At 31.3% G+C, this 18,527-nt stretch overlaps 1 protein-coding gene across 2 annotated transcripts; it reads left to right on the top strand.

The window, feature by feature from the left end:
- The first annotated feature begins 4,191 nt into the window (after positions 1-4,191).
- On the top strand, positions 4,192-17,355 carry LOC110628622 (arogenate dehydratase/prephenate dehydratase 1, chloroplastic). Of its 2 annotated transcripts, none has more exons than XM_021775396.2 (11): positions 4,192-4,835; positions 6,530-6,561; positions 6,669-6,761; positions 7,053-7,253; positions 7,812-7,892; positions 8,021-8,116; positions 15,095-15,172; positions 15,257-15,346; positions 15,436-15,503; positions 15,894-15,975; positions 17,081-17,355. In XM_021775396.2, exons 1-11 carry the CDS (start codon positions 4,619-4,621, stop codon positions 17,138-17,140), a joined length of 1,098 nt encoding a protein of 365 aa, XP_021631088.1. In that variant the 5' UTR covers positions 4,192-4,618; the 3' UTR covers positions 17,141-17,355. The 2 variants fall into 2 exon arrangements, with proteins under 2 accessions (XP_021631088.1, XP_021631087.1); XM_021775395.2 differs by having other exon boundaries at positions 4,193-4,835; positions 6,494-6,561.
- Positions 17,356-18,527: the final 1,172 nt, after the last annotated feature.

Genomic DNA, 18,527 nt, shown 5'->3' with positions numbered 1-18,527 from the left:
GATCTCCTTTACGCCTGTGATCATGGGATCTCCAACCAATTAGTCGGCAAGATCTCTTATCGAGCAGTCGAACACATCGTCGCCGGATTATTAGGAAATACTATATTTATCTCTATTTTCTTACAGTATAAAAGGAGAATTATCATAGAGACAAATGTACGCTATTTTCTTACACAACTACTATTGAGTTCTAATATTATACTTACCATTCACTTTTACTTACTAACTTGAGCGTTGAAATGGCTGCAGTAGGCGTCAATAACCTCACGTTCTCTGTCTTGCAGGTGGACCAATCATAGCACAACTCTATTGGACCAATCACAACACAGCTCCATTTCGGCAACATCATCAATTTGATTTCAGCAACATTATTTGGGTCTATTGCCGAAAAATCCATTGAATTCTCTCTGTTCATTTAAATTAAGATCTGTCTCTTATCCCCTTTTCTCTTAAAAGAAATCTCACTTTTCCCTCTCGATATGACCGAAAATTCTTAGACTGCTGGTAAGGTTGTTACCAATGAGGATGCTATTATTTCTTCCACTCCTGGCAGTGGAAAAAACACACTCTCAATGGTTAATAAAGTAGATCTCAACAATTTGAGTATTGAGCCAATGCTCTAGTACGTCAGAAGGTGGCCAGTTACTTTTGAGCAATACAAAGCTCGGGAGAAAGTGTCGCTCATGGCTTCCTAGGGAAGTCTCCATTGATACCTTGAGGCCTCGGACAGGGGCAATCCAGACACAGTCCAAAGAGAATGACAGGTTCAAGAAAGAGGAGTCATCAAACAATACTTCGAAGGACGTTGGCGCCAACCACCTCATATTCTCTGTCTTGTAACCAATTAAAGCACAACTCTATTTTGGCCACATCATCAATTTGGCTTCTCTTCAACTTACCGACTTGAGCGTCAAAGTAGCTGCCATAGATGTCAACCACCTTGCGATCACTGTCTTGTAGGTAGACCAATCATAGCACAGTTCCATTGGACCAATCACAACACAACATTTCAGCCACGTTATTAATTTAGTTTCAGCAGCATCAAACACCCGAGACTATTGAAAGTTTTTTCAATCTAAAATATTTTTGTAGAGATAATATATGTTAACCAATCCACAATATTTTATTATTACTAAAGTCATTTTTTAAATAGTAAAATTTTAAATTTGAGTCGCAATCTTTATATTAAAGAGTTTTAATATTTACCTTATTCAAATAGTGTCAAATTCAAAATTCTATCAAGACACTATTTACTATTATTTATATATTTTTTAATGTTTAAATGCTAAAAAAATTAAGTTAATGAAAATATTTTTATATTATTTTAATTACATTACAGAGTGCTTTCAATTAAAAAATCCATCCATTTTATACCTTTTTTTACTATTAAACTATATGGAAAAACTCGGAAGCCAAAAATTCGAAAATAGACTTCCCTCAAAAAAAAAAAAACTGTTCAATTTATATATTTTTTTCCGTTAATTTATATAAAAATAATTAAAATATTCTTAAAATTAAATTTAACAAAACTCTAATTTAAATAATTGCGTATAGATTGAGATTGAGTACATACCAATTTGCAAATTCTTCGATCTAGATTTATAACTAATATATGAAAAAGAAAAGCCATGGGTCACCAAAGAAAAAAATTGCAATTTCCATGCAAATACAGAAGAATTAAAATAATCCCAAAAAAACCCATGAATAAAAGAATTGGAGAAAAAAATTCAACACAAACAAATCCCATCCACAAATGGAACATATGAGGAAGTTCTACCATCTGCAGAAGAAGTTCACTTCCCCTCAAGGTGCATTGATTTGTTGGCAATGAAAACTTGTGCAGATCCAAAAGTATTTAATTTTCTTTTGTCAAGACAAACAAACTTACATAATCAGGGAAGTGTAATGGTATTTTTGTTGCAACTAGTGTGATAATCGGTTATTTCAACATGTCTCATTCCTCAACTTAACCTTATACAGACAAACGATTTTAGCAATTGAATCAAGGGGGATGAAGCCTGTGACTATTGTTGCATCGCTTACACACTATGCTAAGAAGTATCAAGATGAATAAGCAATCAAGCTTCAACAAGCTTTAACAATATCGATCATGTCAACTGTGGAACAACAGTTTCATTCCCTCTTGAGGCAAACAAAAGAATTATCCTTGAAGAGATTGTGACCTTACTTCTTTAGATCTCATACCAAATGTGAGTTACTCAGTGGAGGCATTTTATAATGTAAATTGGGTTCGGAAGAATCTCAGTTATTTTATTTCATTACAGAGACGTGTAATATTCTATTTAAATAAAAAAAATCAATCCAACTGAATATTTATTTTTTATTTTTTTCGATTTAATTTGATTTAACTTTTATTTTTAAAAATTGATTTGATTTAATTTTAATAAAAAATAATAAAATTAAACTCAAACGAGTTATTTTTTTTTATTTTTATGATATAAAAAATTCATATTATAATTAAAATTAAAATATTTTAATTAAATTTTAAAATAATAAAATAAAATATACAAAAATAAAATGCTCATTTAAAAATTTAACTAATTAAATTAAATCGAATCAAATCAAATTAAATTAATTCAATTTAAATCACTTAAAATTATTTTTTTATTTTTAATTTATTTAATTCAATTTAATTTTTAAATCAAATTATTCCATATTCACCCTCGTTGTGTAGAGTTAGGTTTTGGAGCGGTGCTCCGTCACCGCTCCATTCGAGGCTGATGAATCCCAAATTGCAAGGTCGATGAACCCTTGCAATTGGAATCACCATTCCTTCCTCAACTTTTGCTACTGTCTTCGCCACCAAATTACGGAAAAAAAAAAAAACAGTTAATAATTTTGCCACAAATTAACAGAAACAGTAAATAATTTTTAAAATTATAAAAATAAAATTTATTTTTAAAAATAATATTTTATTATATTAAAACTTATTTTATATCAAAAGTAAATTTTAAAAATTTATTTAATAAAAAGTATTAAATTTTACTTATTTAATCCTTTTTCTTGAGGGAAAGAGTTTAGGAGGACTTTTCAATGTAATTAAAAAAATTATAGGAAAATTTTAATTATTTAAGTCAGATCATAAAAAAATAATAGTAATTATCCTTACACAAAATTGTTTTAGAATAAATTATATTTTAATTTTTAATATAATTAAGGGATAAATTCATATATTTTTAAAACTCAATATTTAAATATTTTTATAATTAATTCATTCAAATTAGAATTTATTTTATTTATTTTTTATTGCTAAAAATATAAAAATATTTTTATTATTCTTTTTAAATAAATTAATTATACTTTAATTCTTAAATTTTAACATAAATTTATATATTAACCCTATATTTTTAAAACCAAAAATTTAAAACACTTTATACTTCATTCATCTAAATTTCAAGCCTTTCATTTATTTCTTATTATTAAAAGTTTAAAATTTTCTTTATTATTCTCTTTTAAAATTAAAAATATTAAGAGTTAGAGTTCCATATATTTTTTCTTAATTATTAAAATTTAAATATTTTATTTTTTTAGAAAAACCCCTAAATCTCTAGTTTAATTTAAATTATCACATTCAATTGATTTTTAACACTTTTAAATTTTAAATTTTTATTTATTAAAATGTTTTAGTACTTAATAATTTCAGAAAGTCTAAAAAAGCTTATAACTTCGATTATTCTTAAATAGTACTGAGTAAAAATAGATTATAAACTTTTATAAAAAATATTTAAAATAAAAGATTTTTAAAATTTTGACTCCATAAATTTTGAATTAATATTTATAATGGTTAGATAAATTATAATTTTAAATAAAAGAATAAAGGAAAGTTAAGGATTTAATTTTAAAAATATAAAAATTAATTTATTAATTATATTAAAAATTAAAATAAAATTTATATAATATAAAACAATAAAAATTTAAGTATTTATAAAAATGTTTTAAATATTTAAAATATTAATTTTCTTTTAATCTATTAATTTACGGAAGTATGAATGGAATTTAAAAAAAATTATTAAATAAAAATTTAAATATTTAATTTTAAAAATATAAAAACATATAATTAAATTTCATGAATTAAAACATAATTTACCCTTGGTTTAATACCGTTGACCGTGTCTCCCCGTACTCGTGAAACATCCAATAAATTGTCCTTAACCTTGCTCAGTTTAACAACCATCATTTCAAATCAGCGGCAGGAGACGATTTACCAGCCGGGAATTATTCGTCCCGGAGCCAGCAGTAAACACGTCTCCATCATTAACAGTAGCGTCAATAGTCGTAGAGCTTGTCAATCAAGGCCAATCTTCTCATATTTAATAATATCTTTTCCCATTTCCTATTCCACAAGCAAATGCCAAGTTCCCAACCATAACAACTACCATTCCGTCATCACTGCCTCCAGCCACGCAAAGGCTTTTCTACCTGCTCCTCCATCGTAGTATTCCTGCACTCTAATTGTTCATCAAAAGTCCTCAACAAACACTTCCACTACTGCAACCGTCAGCCAATCCAGAAGAGAAAAAGAAAACCATTTCCTTTCTAACGTTTTTTTAATGATTTCTCTTCTTGAAAATTGTTGTTCTCATAACTGAGGATCTTGATGGCTTCGAAATCTATTGCTATTTCCGGATGTGAACTTCCTCAGCTAAGCTGGAGTAGAGTCTCCCTGTTTAAACCGCTGAATTGGATTGGGAGTTTGAATACAGCGCGGAGAGATGTGTGGTTTGGCGCGATAAGGGCTGAAGTGAGTCAATCTGTTGATAGGACTGTGACCAATGTTTCGGGAAAGTTGCAGAAGGATTTTAGCTCCTTTCCAAGTTAGTTTTCATGTCATTGTATTTTGCTTTAATTCATTGAATTGCAGTAGAATGTTCATATATTATTCAACTGATGGCATCAATGTATCATTTGGATTATAAATACTTAAATATTCATCCTTCAAATCTGGCAATGATATTTTGGATAGGACTTGAAGAATTTAGAGCCAGCTCTAGTGAATTCCCAAATAGCATAAAGGTGTTAAAAAAATTAAAATGAAAAACAAAAACAGCATGTAGGTGTTGTTCATAGTATATTGGTGTCTAAAGGAGTAACCTGAAAATATTTTATTTCGTCCGGGAAAATATTTATGAAGCCAAAAATTTTAAAAAAAAAAAGCACAGGTTAAGGTGTCTAAACATATTACTTTGGAACTCAAAGAATAGAGAGTTCATTTGCTATAATCAGCTCAACAACCGATGATTGTTGTTTTACATGAAAAAAAGACATAGTTAAAGGTTTTATTGGTGAAGTTTAAGTTTCAATTAATTATTATGATAATATTTTGCTGTCTCAATACTAATAAAACACCAATATGAAGTGATTTTATGTGCTTGCGAAAATATTTAGGTGAAAAATTAATATTCTTTCAAACTTACATAACTCAGAGTTTCTTTGTTAAAAAACGAGAATGATTGATTAATACCCTTTATTATTAATAATTTGCTATAAAAGTACCATTAGTAATTGCAAAGGTTTTCTTGATGAAAACTGAATTAAAGTAATTACTATAATTAAATTGGCTTTGTCTAAAAAAGCATCGTTAACAAAAAGAGACGAAAAACCCTAACAAATTGGTAATGGAATTAATATTTTTAATTGGATTTAAAAAAAAAAAAGACTTCCTGACTTGTCCAACTACTCGTTCAATTTCGTGATCAGCTTTAAAAACTAGGTAGGTTTGTAGAATTTGCCGATTGCAAGACTAAGCCAGCTCTTAGAATTAATTGGTGGAGAAAGGATGAAAACAGGCAAATTGCATGTATTACTTTGAGGCCACTTATTATTAATCCTCTCATTATTGGGATGACTTTGAAGTATAATTGAATTGTGAGAAACTAATTGGTGAACCTCTTTAAAAGAACATAATTTCAGCTTCCATTGTACTTGGAGGTCAGTAGTCATTTAAAGTAGAAGTGTTATTAACAATAAAAATTTGATATATTTCCATTTCATATGGACTAGTCACGCCTAGGAGCATTAAGTTGAGAAGTCTGTTTGAATTTCCATGTGATTTCAGCTGATTTTTGTTACTATTTGATTCAATTTTCTCAGTTTTTTTGTTTGTGAGCCATAGCTAGAGACAAATGGAAAAAATTGACCATATCTATCCAACAGTCGATAGCTCAACTACACATAACATCATATAAGTTTTCCATATCAACTGACTGCACCTGCTAAATCATTATTTATAGAGAGCATAAAAAAGAAAAAAAAATGCTTCCATTGGCTTTTCCACCAAGTGGATGTCAGGCAAGCAAAATTGAAGGTTAAGAACAAGGAAACCAGGGGATGTGCTTATAAAAGGAATGCAAATACGTAGAAGCTCATATTAGTATGATTTAGTTTTTGCTTTTCCCCATTCCTTTTGAATAATGTAGCTTGAACAGTTTAATTCTGTGTGATGTCATTTTCTCAAGATTTTAAAAAATTGCAGGACCATTAACTGTAGCTGATTTTTCTGCTGATCCAGATGATGGGATGAAGGTGCGGATATCATATAAGGTATAATTTTATCTTACTTCTGCTGGTTTCTATTGCTGAAAACAGAGAAAAACCAAAAGAAGTTACTAATGGCTGTCCTTGTGTTTTTGGTTGGTGTAATGCTTCAGGGGTTACCAGGTTCATACAGTGAGGATGCTGCATTGAAAGCCTATCCTAAATGTGAAACCGTACCCTGTGATGAGTTTGAGGAAGCATTTAAGGTTTAATATGATATTTTCTTTCTCCAATGGAAGTTTGTATGGCAATTATGAAACAATCTGTAGGCAGAAGTTAGGGCCCTGTACACTAGTGCAGATGAGATAATTGGTTTTGTTAATAATGTGATATTATTACTTTTTGCTACTCATGGTAATTGGAATTATTTTATTATCCCAATTTTTGAAAATAACTCAAGTCCAGACAATGTATGTATGGTAAATGATAGCAATTAAGTAAGAATGCTTCCATCCTCCTTTTTCATTCATGTACTGATTTTCCACTACTTTTGGCAGGCTGTTGAATTATGGCTAGCTGATAAAGCAGTTCTTCCAATTGAATGTTCTATAGCTGGAAGCATTCATCGCAACTATGATTTACTCCTCCGTCATAGGCTTCACATTGTTGGTGAGGTACAATTGTCCATTAACCTCTGTCTTCTAGCTATGCCAGGTGTCAGAACAGAGTACTTGAAACGTGTTCTAAGCCATCCACAGGTTAAGCCTGGATTTCCTTTGATTTCATAATATAATTTTCTCTGTCCTGATGAGTTTCTTATTTCTGAAAGAATGAAATTTTCATTAGCATCCTATAGACTCGTTCTGCTGACATGAAGTGCTTTTATCATTCTGGGCTCTGGCAATTGTGTGACATTTCTTGCTGAATCTTCTTTCTCTTTATAAAGGAGTAAATAGATTAGGAAACTCAAGGTCTTACCATTGGTATTTAGTCAAGAATCCCGAGATGTATTAACAGATTTCAGAGCTAGAACTTCAAGTTCTGGATGGAACTTTTCTCTTGAGGCTGGAACTATGTCAGTAACTTGAAATTTTAAGTTGGCTGGAGATTTGAAAAAAAGAAGTAGAACTAGTTTCTCTAGAATTACTTGGACATTGGCTATCTTGTTAGAGTTGTGGGTTGTGGCCCCATCCACCTGCTCATTTTGTGTGTCCTCATCATGATAGAGGAGTGTATGCTATAAGATTTTGGCCATAATTTCAGATACATAAACATATTTGCATGCTGTTTTAAAGGTTCAAAATTTATTTCTGCAGGTACTTGACATGAGTGATATTTTCTTGAGTAAATTAAGTGTAGCAAGAGAGAGTGTTGATGATGCAGCTGGAGCAGCTCAGGTGATCTCTCTCTCTCTCTCTCTCTCTCTCTCTCTCCCTCTCTATATATATACATATCTTTTCAGAACCTTATTTTAGTTTTGCACGCAGCATACTACCTTATTTTATGATCATTTAATTTTGGTTAGTATATAGCCTCAAATGAGCTGAGGGATGCTGGTGCTGTAGCAAGTCGTCGAGCTTCTGAAATATATGGGCTTAACATAGTGGCAGAAAATGTCCAGGTGACTTCTCTAGATGTTCTAGCTATCTTAACCTCTAATCTTATATTTGGTTCTGTTCTCTAAAATTTAGATCAGCATGATTAGATCTCATATCACCCTGGCATAAAAGAATATACTGTTCTTTTTTTTTTTTTTTTTTTTTTTGACAAAAAGGAATATGCAGTTCAGAGGGTGGAAAATTTTGGTTGCCTGTCATATAGTAGAATTCTCCATCATAGAAAAGAGAAGAAATTAGAAAGAAAATAGAGGGAGAAAAAAATGAAAGGATAGAAGAATAAGAGAGAAATATTCTGTAACGGTATCAGTTATAGAATAGAATCCATCTAGCCTTCTAGCTGTATTTATACAGCCCATTCCACTGTTACAGTTAATTCTACCTGTTCCCACTGCTAGCAAACTACTATAACTACTCCTATACGTAACAACATCTCCCTTCATGACCACATTCTTGTTCCAAGAATGCTCAAAATCTGGAAACTGAGCCTGAGTGCAGGTTTTGCCTTCCCAAGTGGATCCTCAGATGGAAGCACAATTATTAAAGGTGTGCCTAGGCTACTGGCAGAAGACCTAGGAGAACTCCTAGAGGACGACTTTTGTGGGGAAATGCAAGGTGCACCAAGGTGCAAAGCATGCCTCCTGCATCCAAGGCCACTTAGCCTTATGAACCCCTATTACGGTCCCGGGTAGTGGATTGCGTCATGGTATGATAGATGGGAAAGGAGCTTATTAAAGGGAACCTTTAACACCTCAGACTCGTTAACAAAAGAATCTTAGATCTCAAGTTTGTTTATAATTATTGTGCTTGTTTTATTCAATAAAAATAAACTCCTTATATAGTGGAAGTTCATACAATTATAGTACTTCTAATTAGAGTAGAAGTCTAATGCAAGTAGTGTTATCAAGGCGAGAGGCAAGAAGCTTTCCTATTGCCTTAGGCGAGAGGTGAGGCGATGCCTTTTTAAAAAGGCAATTAAAGCAAAATTTTTTACATATTTTAGATATATGCATATAAATATATGTACACAGATTAATATCCATATTTCGAATAATATAAACAATAAATATATAATAAAGCATTATTAATAAAATATAAAATAAGACTATTGAATAAAACTACTAATCTAGTCTATTACTCAATACTCATCAAGCTTTCAAATATAAAATAAAGCATTAATAAATATGTCAAGAAACAATCCAATGTAATAATAAGTACCAAAAGTATACTCCACACTAAAAAGATAAAAATTACTCTCTAGTCCACTCCAGTCTCTACTCATAATCAACATCATTGAGATCAAGATTATCCAATTCATCATCTTTATTCTCAACAGTAGTCATCACATACCGAAGAATTTTGGGAGGAATTTTTTATTATATTCTAATAAAATTGACTTTTACAAGGTTTGAGTATTTATACACAAAAAATCAACGTAGTTTAGGAATATCTATAATACACCTAATTATGAAATAATAAAGTTAGAAAAATAAAATTCCTAGAATCAAGTATAATTAAGATTCCATAGATCTGAATTCTCCTAATTGGGAACTTTTTATATTGGTCAACACTCCCCTCAAGTTGGTGCATATATATCACACTTGACCAACTTGCAAACTAAGGTGTGATAGGCCTTATTGCTGAGTCCTTTGGTAAACACATCAGCTAGTTGTTCATCGGAAGTTACATGATCTAATCTCAAGACTCCATTTATTAATTTCTCTTTAATGAAGTGACAATCAATCTCTATGTACTTCGTTTGGTCATATTGAACTGGATTGTGAGCTATACTGATGACAGTTTCATTGTCACAATACAAGAGCAGTTTGTCCTTCTCCAACAGCTTCAATTCCTCCAACAATCTTTGCAACTATAGGAGTTTACAAACACCTTGTGCCGTCTTTATATTCCGTTTCAGCACTTGATCGAAAAACAATACTTTGCTTCTTGCTTTTCCAAGTGACAAGGTTGCCTCCCACAAGTTTGCAGTAACCACTAGTTGACCTTCTAACATCAAGGGATCCAGTTCAATCTGTATCTGTGAGTGCGTTTATTCGGATATGGCCATGTTCGGAGAATAGGAGACCCTTTCCAGGGCAGATTTCAAGTATGCAAAATGCGAAAGACAACTTGCATGTGGGGTTCATAAGGATCATGCATGAATTGACTGATTAGGCTGACTATATATGCTATATCTGGTCGAGTATATGAGGGATAAATAAATTTGTCTACCAATCTCTAATATCTATCAATATCTACTGGTTCACCAGTCCCTGCTTGCAACTTGTGATTGCTCTAAACAGGAGTTTATGCTGGTTTGCAATCTAACATACCGGTTTCTTTCAAAAGATCTATAATGTATTTTATCTGAGAGATAAAGATTCTCTACTTCGATCTAGCAACCTCAATTCCCAGAAAATATTGAAGTTTTTCTAGATTTTTAATTTCAAATTCTTGAGCCAGAAGCTTCTTTAATCGAGGCATTTATTTTTTGTCATCTCCTGTTATTACTATGTTATCAACAGAAATAATGATTATAGTAATTTTACCCCTATGATGTTTAATAAATAGAATATGATCAACATTGCTCTGTTGATAACCAAAGAAAACCATGGCTCTACTAAATCGGTCAAACCAAGTTCTAGGTGACTGTTTCAATTCATACAATGCCTTCAATAGTCTGCACACCTTTTCTTGGATTTTTTTATCAGCAAATCCAGGAGGGATGTCTGTATATACTTCCTCCTCAAAGTCTCTATGGAGGAATGCATTTTTCACATCAAATTGTTGTAGGTCCCAATCAAGATTGGCAGTACAAGATAGCAAAACTTTGATTGAATTTATTTTGGCAACAGGGGGCAAATGTCTCCTGGTAATCCACTCTATAAGTTTGAGTATATCCCTCGGCGACTAGTCTAGCCATGAATATTTCAATTGATCCATCTTCTTTGTTTTTCACACTGAACACCAATTTGCAGCCAGCTGGTTTTTTTCCAGGTGGAAGAGTCACCAATTCTCAGGTCTCATTTTTAGTCAAGAATTGCGTTTCTTCAATTATTACTCCCTTCCAATTAGAATCTTTGAGAGATTTTTTCCAATTCTGAAATAGATACAGAGGAAATAGACAAGGCAAAGACTCTATAGGATGGAGACAAAGAATCATAAGAGAGAAAGTTAGAAATAGAGTGTCTTGTGTAAGACCTGACTCCTTTTCTTTGAGCAAATCATAAGAGAGAAAGTTAGAAATAGAGTGTCTTGTGTAAGACCTAACTCCTTTTCTTTGAGCAATTTGTTTATTTAGATCATCAATGGGCTCAAGGTTAAGAGTTGACTGACCAGATGGGGAAGAGGAAGATTCATGACACTGAATAGGCTGTACAATGGCTTTTTCTGCTTCTATTTTGTCTCTTCTTGAATATCTCTTTAAATCTGGATTATCCAAATGCCCAATTATTTTTTTCTTATCACCAAAAACTTTAGAGTTGTAGGACTAGGAATCATCTCTTCTCTCTCATTGCCCTCCCCCTAAAGAGGTGATGGGGTAGTACTGAAGTAAGATTCAGTCTCTCTAAATGTAACATTCATACTGACAAAGTATTTTCTAGATGGAGGGTGGTAACACTTATAATCCTTCTGTGTGGAAGAGCACCCAACAAACACACATTTAAGAGCCTTCGAATCGAGCTTTCCACCTATCCTAATATGAACAAAACACGTCCACTCAAATACCTTTGATGGAACAGTATAAGTACTTTTCCCTTGTAGCATCTCTAAAGGACTTTTAAACTTTTAAAGATAGGAGTTTTGACTCCATCTCCCTAGTAGATTTTTGGAAGATTCATGGTGAAAAGGAGATATTTGACTACTTCCAATAGGTGTCTATTTTTTCTTTCAGCAACACTATTTTAGCTCAAATTTAACATGGTATCAAAGCCTTCCCACCTATATTGAACCTTCCGTAAATATTTCATGCTCTAGTATAGTTTTGGATATGAAGGGTATGTTGAATCTCATATCGGTTTGAGATATGGATAATTGCCCTTTATAAGGGTGTTAGGCATTTCTTTCCCTTGAGCTAGCTTTTAGGGTGAGTTAGGTCTAGCCTAAATTTAACAATAACAAAGGTTTCGACTTGCTTAGTTGTTGCCAACCCTATTATATAGGCTTGTAGACTATACCTTGGATGAGATTGGTCCGGGAGATTACGAGCTACAAATCCATTTGATTGGATCACATTATCCCCCATTTTTAGGCCTTATTTGCTTAACATTTCCCCATTTCCATCATCATCTTCATCAGTTGTACTATTTGCCTTTTTAATTGTGTGGCTTGTCTTGTAACTCTACCTTGTTCTTGACTTTCCATTCTTACTCTCCGTATTTGAGCTTGAGTTAAGAAAACTCTAGTTTGGGTATCTGGTTGTCTAGCTAGATTTCCATTAGTCCTAGCTATATTGGAATTTCAAACCTAAAACAAAGGTGAGTATTCATGAATATTTATTACTTTAAATTATACTAAAATTGTTAAAATTCATGGTGAGAGAGGCTAAGTCCCATAAAATTGGACCCAACGAAGATATCCAGAGTTGTTAGATTTGTAACTCATAATCCTGATAGAATACTTTTCTTAATTAGAGTAGGAGACCTATTCCTCAATAGATGGAAGCCTAGACAGAGGAAATCACTTATTTATGTGTTATTTCTAAACTGAATGGATTTCTAATTGGACTAGAACTAAAAAATCTAATATTATAAATAGGAATACAGTAGAAAGATTATTTGGCTTTTGCCTGTTGCGAAGAGAGACTTTTGTCCACTTGAGGGGAAGTGCATTTGTTCATCATGGAGAGTGACTTTTTGCCTTGTGTAATGCAGTCCCATAAGGGAGAGAGGTTTTGATCTAAGGTAGAGAAGGGTTTGTTTTGTCCATATAACAAAGAAAAATTTTGTTTGCGATGTATAATGTAGTTATAGTAAATATATTGGGTCATTCCTAGAGGAAAATAAATAGACTAACTAATATATTTATTATAAACGGTTTGTAGTGAGGATTAACCGGGTGTAATTGGATTGATGGGCAGATAACTTGAGTTTATAATTGATTATTTAATTGAAGATAGTCAAAGATGAATGTCAGTGGACGTATCCCTAGGGTAAAACATGTTAAAATTTTGTGTTCTTGATTTTATTATTTGTGTGAATTCTCACAACAAGAATATTTACATTTGATTTTCTACAAAAGAAGTCTAAACATAATCAATTTCTCATGCCACTTTCATTCAAGGTTTAGCCTATTTCTCTCCGCAATATCAGTTGTCTTTCCATGTTGGGTTGATACTTCCCATTCACAGTCCTCACTCCAAGATGCGTCAGGTTTCTTTATTAGAATGTAAAAGCGGTTCTCTTGCTTCTACATCATTAATGGACTCTTAATCCTTTATAACATTTTGCATATTTATTTGAATTTTCACCTTCCAATTTCTCCATTTTCTCTTGAAACAACTGTGATAGAGCTAGGAACAAAAGAAAATAATTAAACTCAAGGAATCAGTGGAACTGGACTTATATTAATGCCAAAGCAGGAGTTACTCCATATAAAGCAATCCCTCGACAATGACCCAGACAAAACAATGAACCAGGAGAGTCTCTCCCACTCTAGCTCAAGCTAGCCAGCAATAGTTGCTCACAGAAAATAGAAGAAAAATATCTCATTCCTCTCTAGTGTCATACTACTGTTATTTAAATACATAAGCGTCCTCTGAAGAAGAAAACAAACATTTCCTGAGAATCCCTCTAACAGCATAACTAACAATATTCCTCTCCAGTTGTCTTCTTCTCTAAAGATACCAGTTGTCCTGTTCCAGAACTTGCTCTTGGCCTTCCATGTTTCTGAACTTCTCCCTATAATAAACCAGCGTGGACCTGCAGCACTCTTGCTATCAAACTGTGTCAGCAATAAAAGGTTTTAACTATGGTCCTGTGCCAGTAATGCCCCATGCGAAGGGCGGAGGTTACTCATGGAAATGGTAGTAATTTTGATTGCTTGACCAACATCAATTATGGAACTGGTGTGAGAAGTTTACCATTGTAGGGATTAGATGTCCTCATTGAATGTCCTTTTTATTGATGATGAAAGTAGTTTTGTTTAATTTTATCCCATTGGCATTCACATAGTTTAGAGCTGCCAGCACAGCCAAGATTTGTGTTTCCAAGTCCAATGACATATGGGCTGCAAAAGGCTTAAATGCATTTTAAGAGATCTATTATATGTTTCTTTGTGATGATTTTAAGGTAATTTTTAACTTTTCTCAAATTTCCAAAAGAATCTGTTAGCCTCCATTTGGAATTAAAAATTTCGCAAGAATTTAATTCAATTGATTTTTTTTTTTCTGATAATTCTATTGTTTGGAAAGAAAGATTCAATTCTTTTTAATTTAAAAATTTTTCATTTCAAGAGAAATTGAAATCTTGTATGATTTTATAAGAATTCATTTGAATTCTTTTCTTACAAAATGAATCATGCAAAAGCGAAGGGTAAGAGAATATGGATCATAATTTGACCTTTATGTTTAATTGATGAACCACATGAAAATATGGGTGGAGGCATTGGATTCCCAAGGGTTACTTTTGCGATGCTAAACCGTACTTTAGTCTTGAAGTATTTATTGTTGATTAAAAGGTTTGGCTGTCCTACTTCAGACTACTTGATACAAGCTATCAAGTTTCTGGATCAATGATTAGGCTGAGTGACCATATTCAATTTTCTTTCTTACCAGAACAAGTAAAATGGTAGTGGTGGTTAAAGTAACAGTGAGAGACAGTGCTAATTACTTGAGAAATTTGTGCCAATATTCTTTGGCTTGCAATTGTTTGAAATGCTTCTGGTCATGTACATGGATCATATAAAACTAACATGTGTGTTAAATTTTTTTTTTCCCCCATAAAACATTGTTACTTAGTTTGCTTGTTTCCACGCCTGCACAGGATGACTCTGATAATGTAATTCGATTTCTGGTTCTTGCAAGGGATCCAATAATTCCAAGGGCCGATAAGCTCTATAAGGTAAGATTATCATATTACCCTATTAAATGTGAGTTTTCTTGAATCGAACTTCTAATATTTCAATGTGAAATGCCCTAAATTCAGACAAGCATCGTATTTACTTTGGATGAAGGCCCAGGAGTGCTGTTTAAGGCCTTGGCAGTGTTTGCATTGAGGGACATAAATTTGACAAAGGTAAATTAAAATAAGAGTGAATTTATTATTGTTATCCATGTGCTTGTACGAAAATTTGGTTGCAAATATTTTACTTTATTAAATTTCAGATAGAAAGTCGGCCACAGAGAAAGCAGCCATTAAGAGTAGTTGATGATTCCAATACTGGAAGTGCGAAGTGAGTACCCATTATTTGATAGATAGGCTAGGAACTCACAGGATATCACAAGAGCTTTATCACTTGATTTGATTGTTAGAATTAGCTCAAATTCTTAACTTTTGGGTTTTCCTCCAATATATTCAGAAACTTGTTGAAGTAGCACATATACTACACACATTGTAGAGTTTATTGGTGTTCTTCACCTTGCATTCGTTCTTCTGTCACCTGAAGAAATTTTCAAATGTGTTCCTTTTTTGTTTTATGCCTTTGCTCCAAAATTTTCATCCACAGTTGACGTTATTGTTGCGTCATCACCCTAAAACAATTTCTGAAATTGTTCTTGTTTTAAATTTATAAGTTGTGAATCTTTGTATGAAGAGTTGATATGGCCTTTTTGATTGATTGCAGGTACTTTGACTACCTTTTCTACATTGATTTTGAGGCATCAATGGCAGAGCCGCGTGCCCAAAATGCTTTAGGACATCTACAGGTTAGGATGCTATCATTTTCTACCATAAATTATTATTATTTGGACTTTTCACATGATATAAACATTTCTCTGAATGTATAATGTTTTATTAGAGGTCTCTGGTCTGAAAATATAATTCTTCAATGTTGAAGAGCCCAAAACTAGTTAGTTCTAGGATTACTTTTATGTTTTCCTGAAATTTAAAACATAAAAGCTTGCTAAATTTTGTCAATGTGGAGAAGAAAGACATGATCAAAGAAACTTGAAAATGATTAATCGACATCTCTATCAGTTCAAAGCTTAACTTCATTCATTGATTTTGTGGAACTAAAATCAAATCGGTGACACTAATAGCGTCTAACGTAGAGCACCAAATACCATAGTATGGAAACGTGCTAAGTTGGTAGGAAGAGGAAGACTTGAAATGAAAAATAGCATTAAAGTCTTAGGTATTAATGCAGATTTGATGTCTATAACCAGTTTATAATTAAGTCTTAGTTAGAAATGGCAATGGCTAGAGTACCCACGAAAATTATTCTACTCGAATCTAAATTTAATTATTTTTTTACAATATATGAATCTCTTTCAAACTTGATTAAAATTTGTCCTAAGCTACTTGAACCCATTTCAAATCTGACTTTTGCTTTGAATAATGCTTGAATCTATTTAATTTTACATTTTCTAATTAATAATTTTTATAAAAAGTATTCTTCATTAATAATTTGTATTTTATAATTTTAACATTTTTATTATTTTATTTTTCAATTAGAATATATTAAAAAAACTTATAAATATTATCGTAACATGTTTGTTTGTTTGTGATATTTAAATAATTTATTTATAAAAATGGGTCCAAATAACGAGCACTCAACATATAAAATCCCAACCCAATCCAAAATTTTCACTGAGTAGTAATATCTAAACTCAAAACTATTACATACTCGATTATATATTATATAAATCCCTCTTAATAAGGTTTGGTCGAACCGGACACAAAAATATCTGAACTTTTGCTATCCTTAGTCTTAGTTGTTGTTGTGTTGGTGAAACTGATAATATGCATGTCACTACATATCTCCAATTGAATTCAAAGTTCCAATTAAAAGATTTGGTATTCTTCATTCAGGAATTTGCAACGTTTCTGCGGGTTCTTGGATGCTATCCCACGAATACAATTGCTTTATAGCTCTCTCCATCATAATCATCATCCTGTATCCTCATGTTGAGGCCAGCAATGGAAGAGCTAGTGAAATTATGCTTGGCCTTTGATAATATATGATACCAGTTGAACGTGCTCCAAGTGTGTTTCAACTAATTAAATTCACTGAGGTAGGAACAGTGATGGAATGTATCATATTTCCTGTAATTTTTAAAAAAAAAAATAATAATTTTTTTTTATAAAATTGAAAATATAAATTGTTAGAAAAAAATTGAATTAAATTGAATTTTTATAAATTCTTTTATCTTAAATAAGGATTTTTTTTTCACCATAAAAAGGGTTAAGGTTTTATTTATTTTACGAAAAATAATTATACATGTAGAAAAAGTTTTATTTATTTTATGAAAAATAATTGGGTGTAGAAAATTGTGTAGTTGTAATGCTAAACAATGAAGTATGATAATTCAATTTAGGTATAGAAAGTTCAATAGTGTTGTAAAATTATCTCAACAAACATGAAAATGGTTTTTTATTTAACAAAAGTAATTTTATTAAAAATTATTTAATTTTCTTAACCAAAAATTTTTTTAATCGATCTTTCTGAATATATCAAACATTAAAAATATGTATAAAAAAAATTTTAATAAATACTTTCTTACAGCAGCAGAGAATCAAGGAAGAGTGAAATTAAGAATATACTCTGTTTACAAGTTCCAAAAAGAGTGAAATTAAATTGTATTACCTAGGAAATCAATGATTTTAGATCCAAGGTTGGGTTAAAATTATTTTAGATATTTTGAATTTGATAGATGTTCTAGATAAATTTATTATTTTAGCGAGAAATGCTGTTAGTTAATAACGAAATATTTCGTTGGAATAATTTTTTTTTCTTATTTTTATTTTTTAATTAACGTTTGATTGAATTATTGTAACTTATTTTAAATTTTCTAAAAATATTATACTATTATTTTATATCCCCACAAGCTCAAGTTTTTTATTATCATTTTTTCTTAACTGAACTTGTACTATACTATTCTCCGCTAATTAATAGAAATTAAAATTCAGAAATTCAATTCAACCTAACATTAATTGTAGAATTAATTATTGAAAATGAAGTTAAAAACATAATTGAGTCTTGGTCTGGGAAACAAATGTTCACATGGTGATTAATATTTAATTTATATAGAGAAAATAAATAAAGTGAATCGTATTACTCTGATATTTAAATTATTATTATATAGAGAAAATAAATAAAGTAAATCGTATCACTCTGATATTTAAATTAATAAAAAATTTTATTCTAAATATAGAGAATTTGATTAATATTTTAAAAATGTGTACATGAACTCTATATCAAAATGATTCTATTAAAATATCTTTTTATTTTATAAAATTAAATTACTTAGTCTATTTT

The sequence above is a fragment of the Manihot esculenta genome, chromosome 12 (assembly GCF_001659605.2).
Source record: "Manihot esculenta cultivar AM560-2 chromosome 12, M.esculenta_v8, whole genome shotgun sequence".
NCBI classification, from domain to species: Eukaryota; Viridiplantae; Streptophyta; class Magnoliopsida; order Malpighiales; family Euphorbiaceae; genus Manihot; species Manihot esculenta.
Note: the sequence above shows the minus strand (reverse complement) of the source record. Positions and strands in the feature narration are given on the sequence as shown.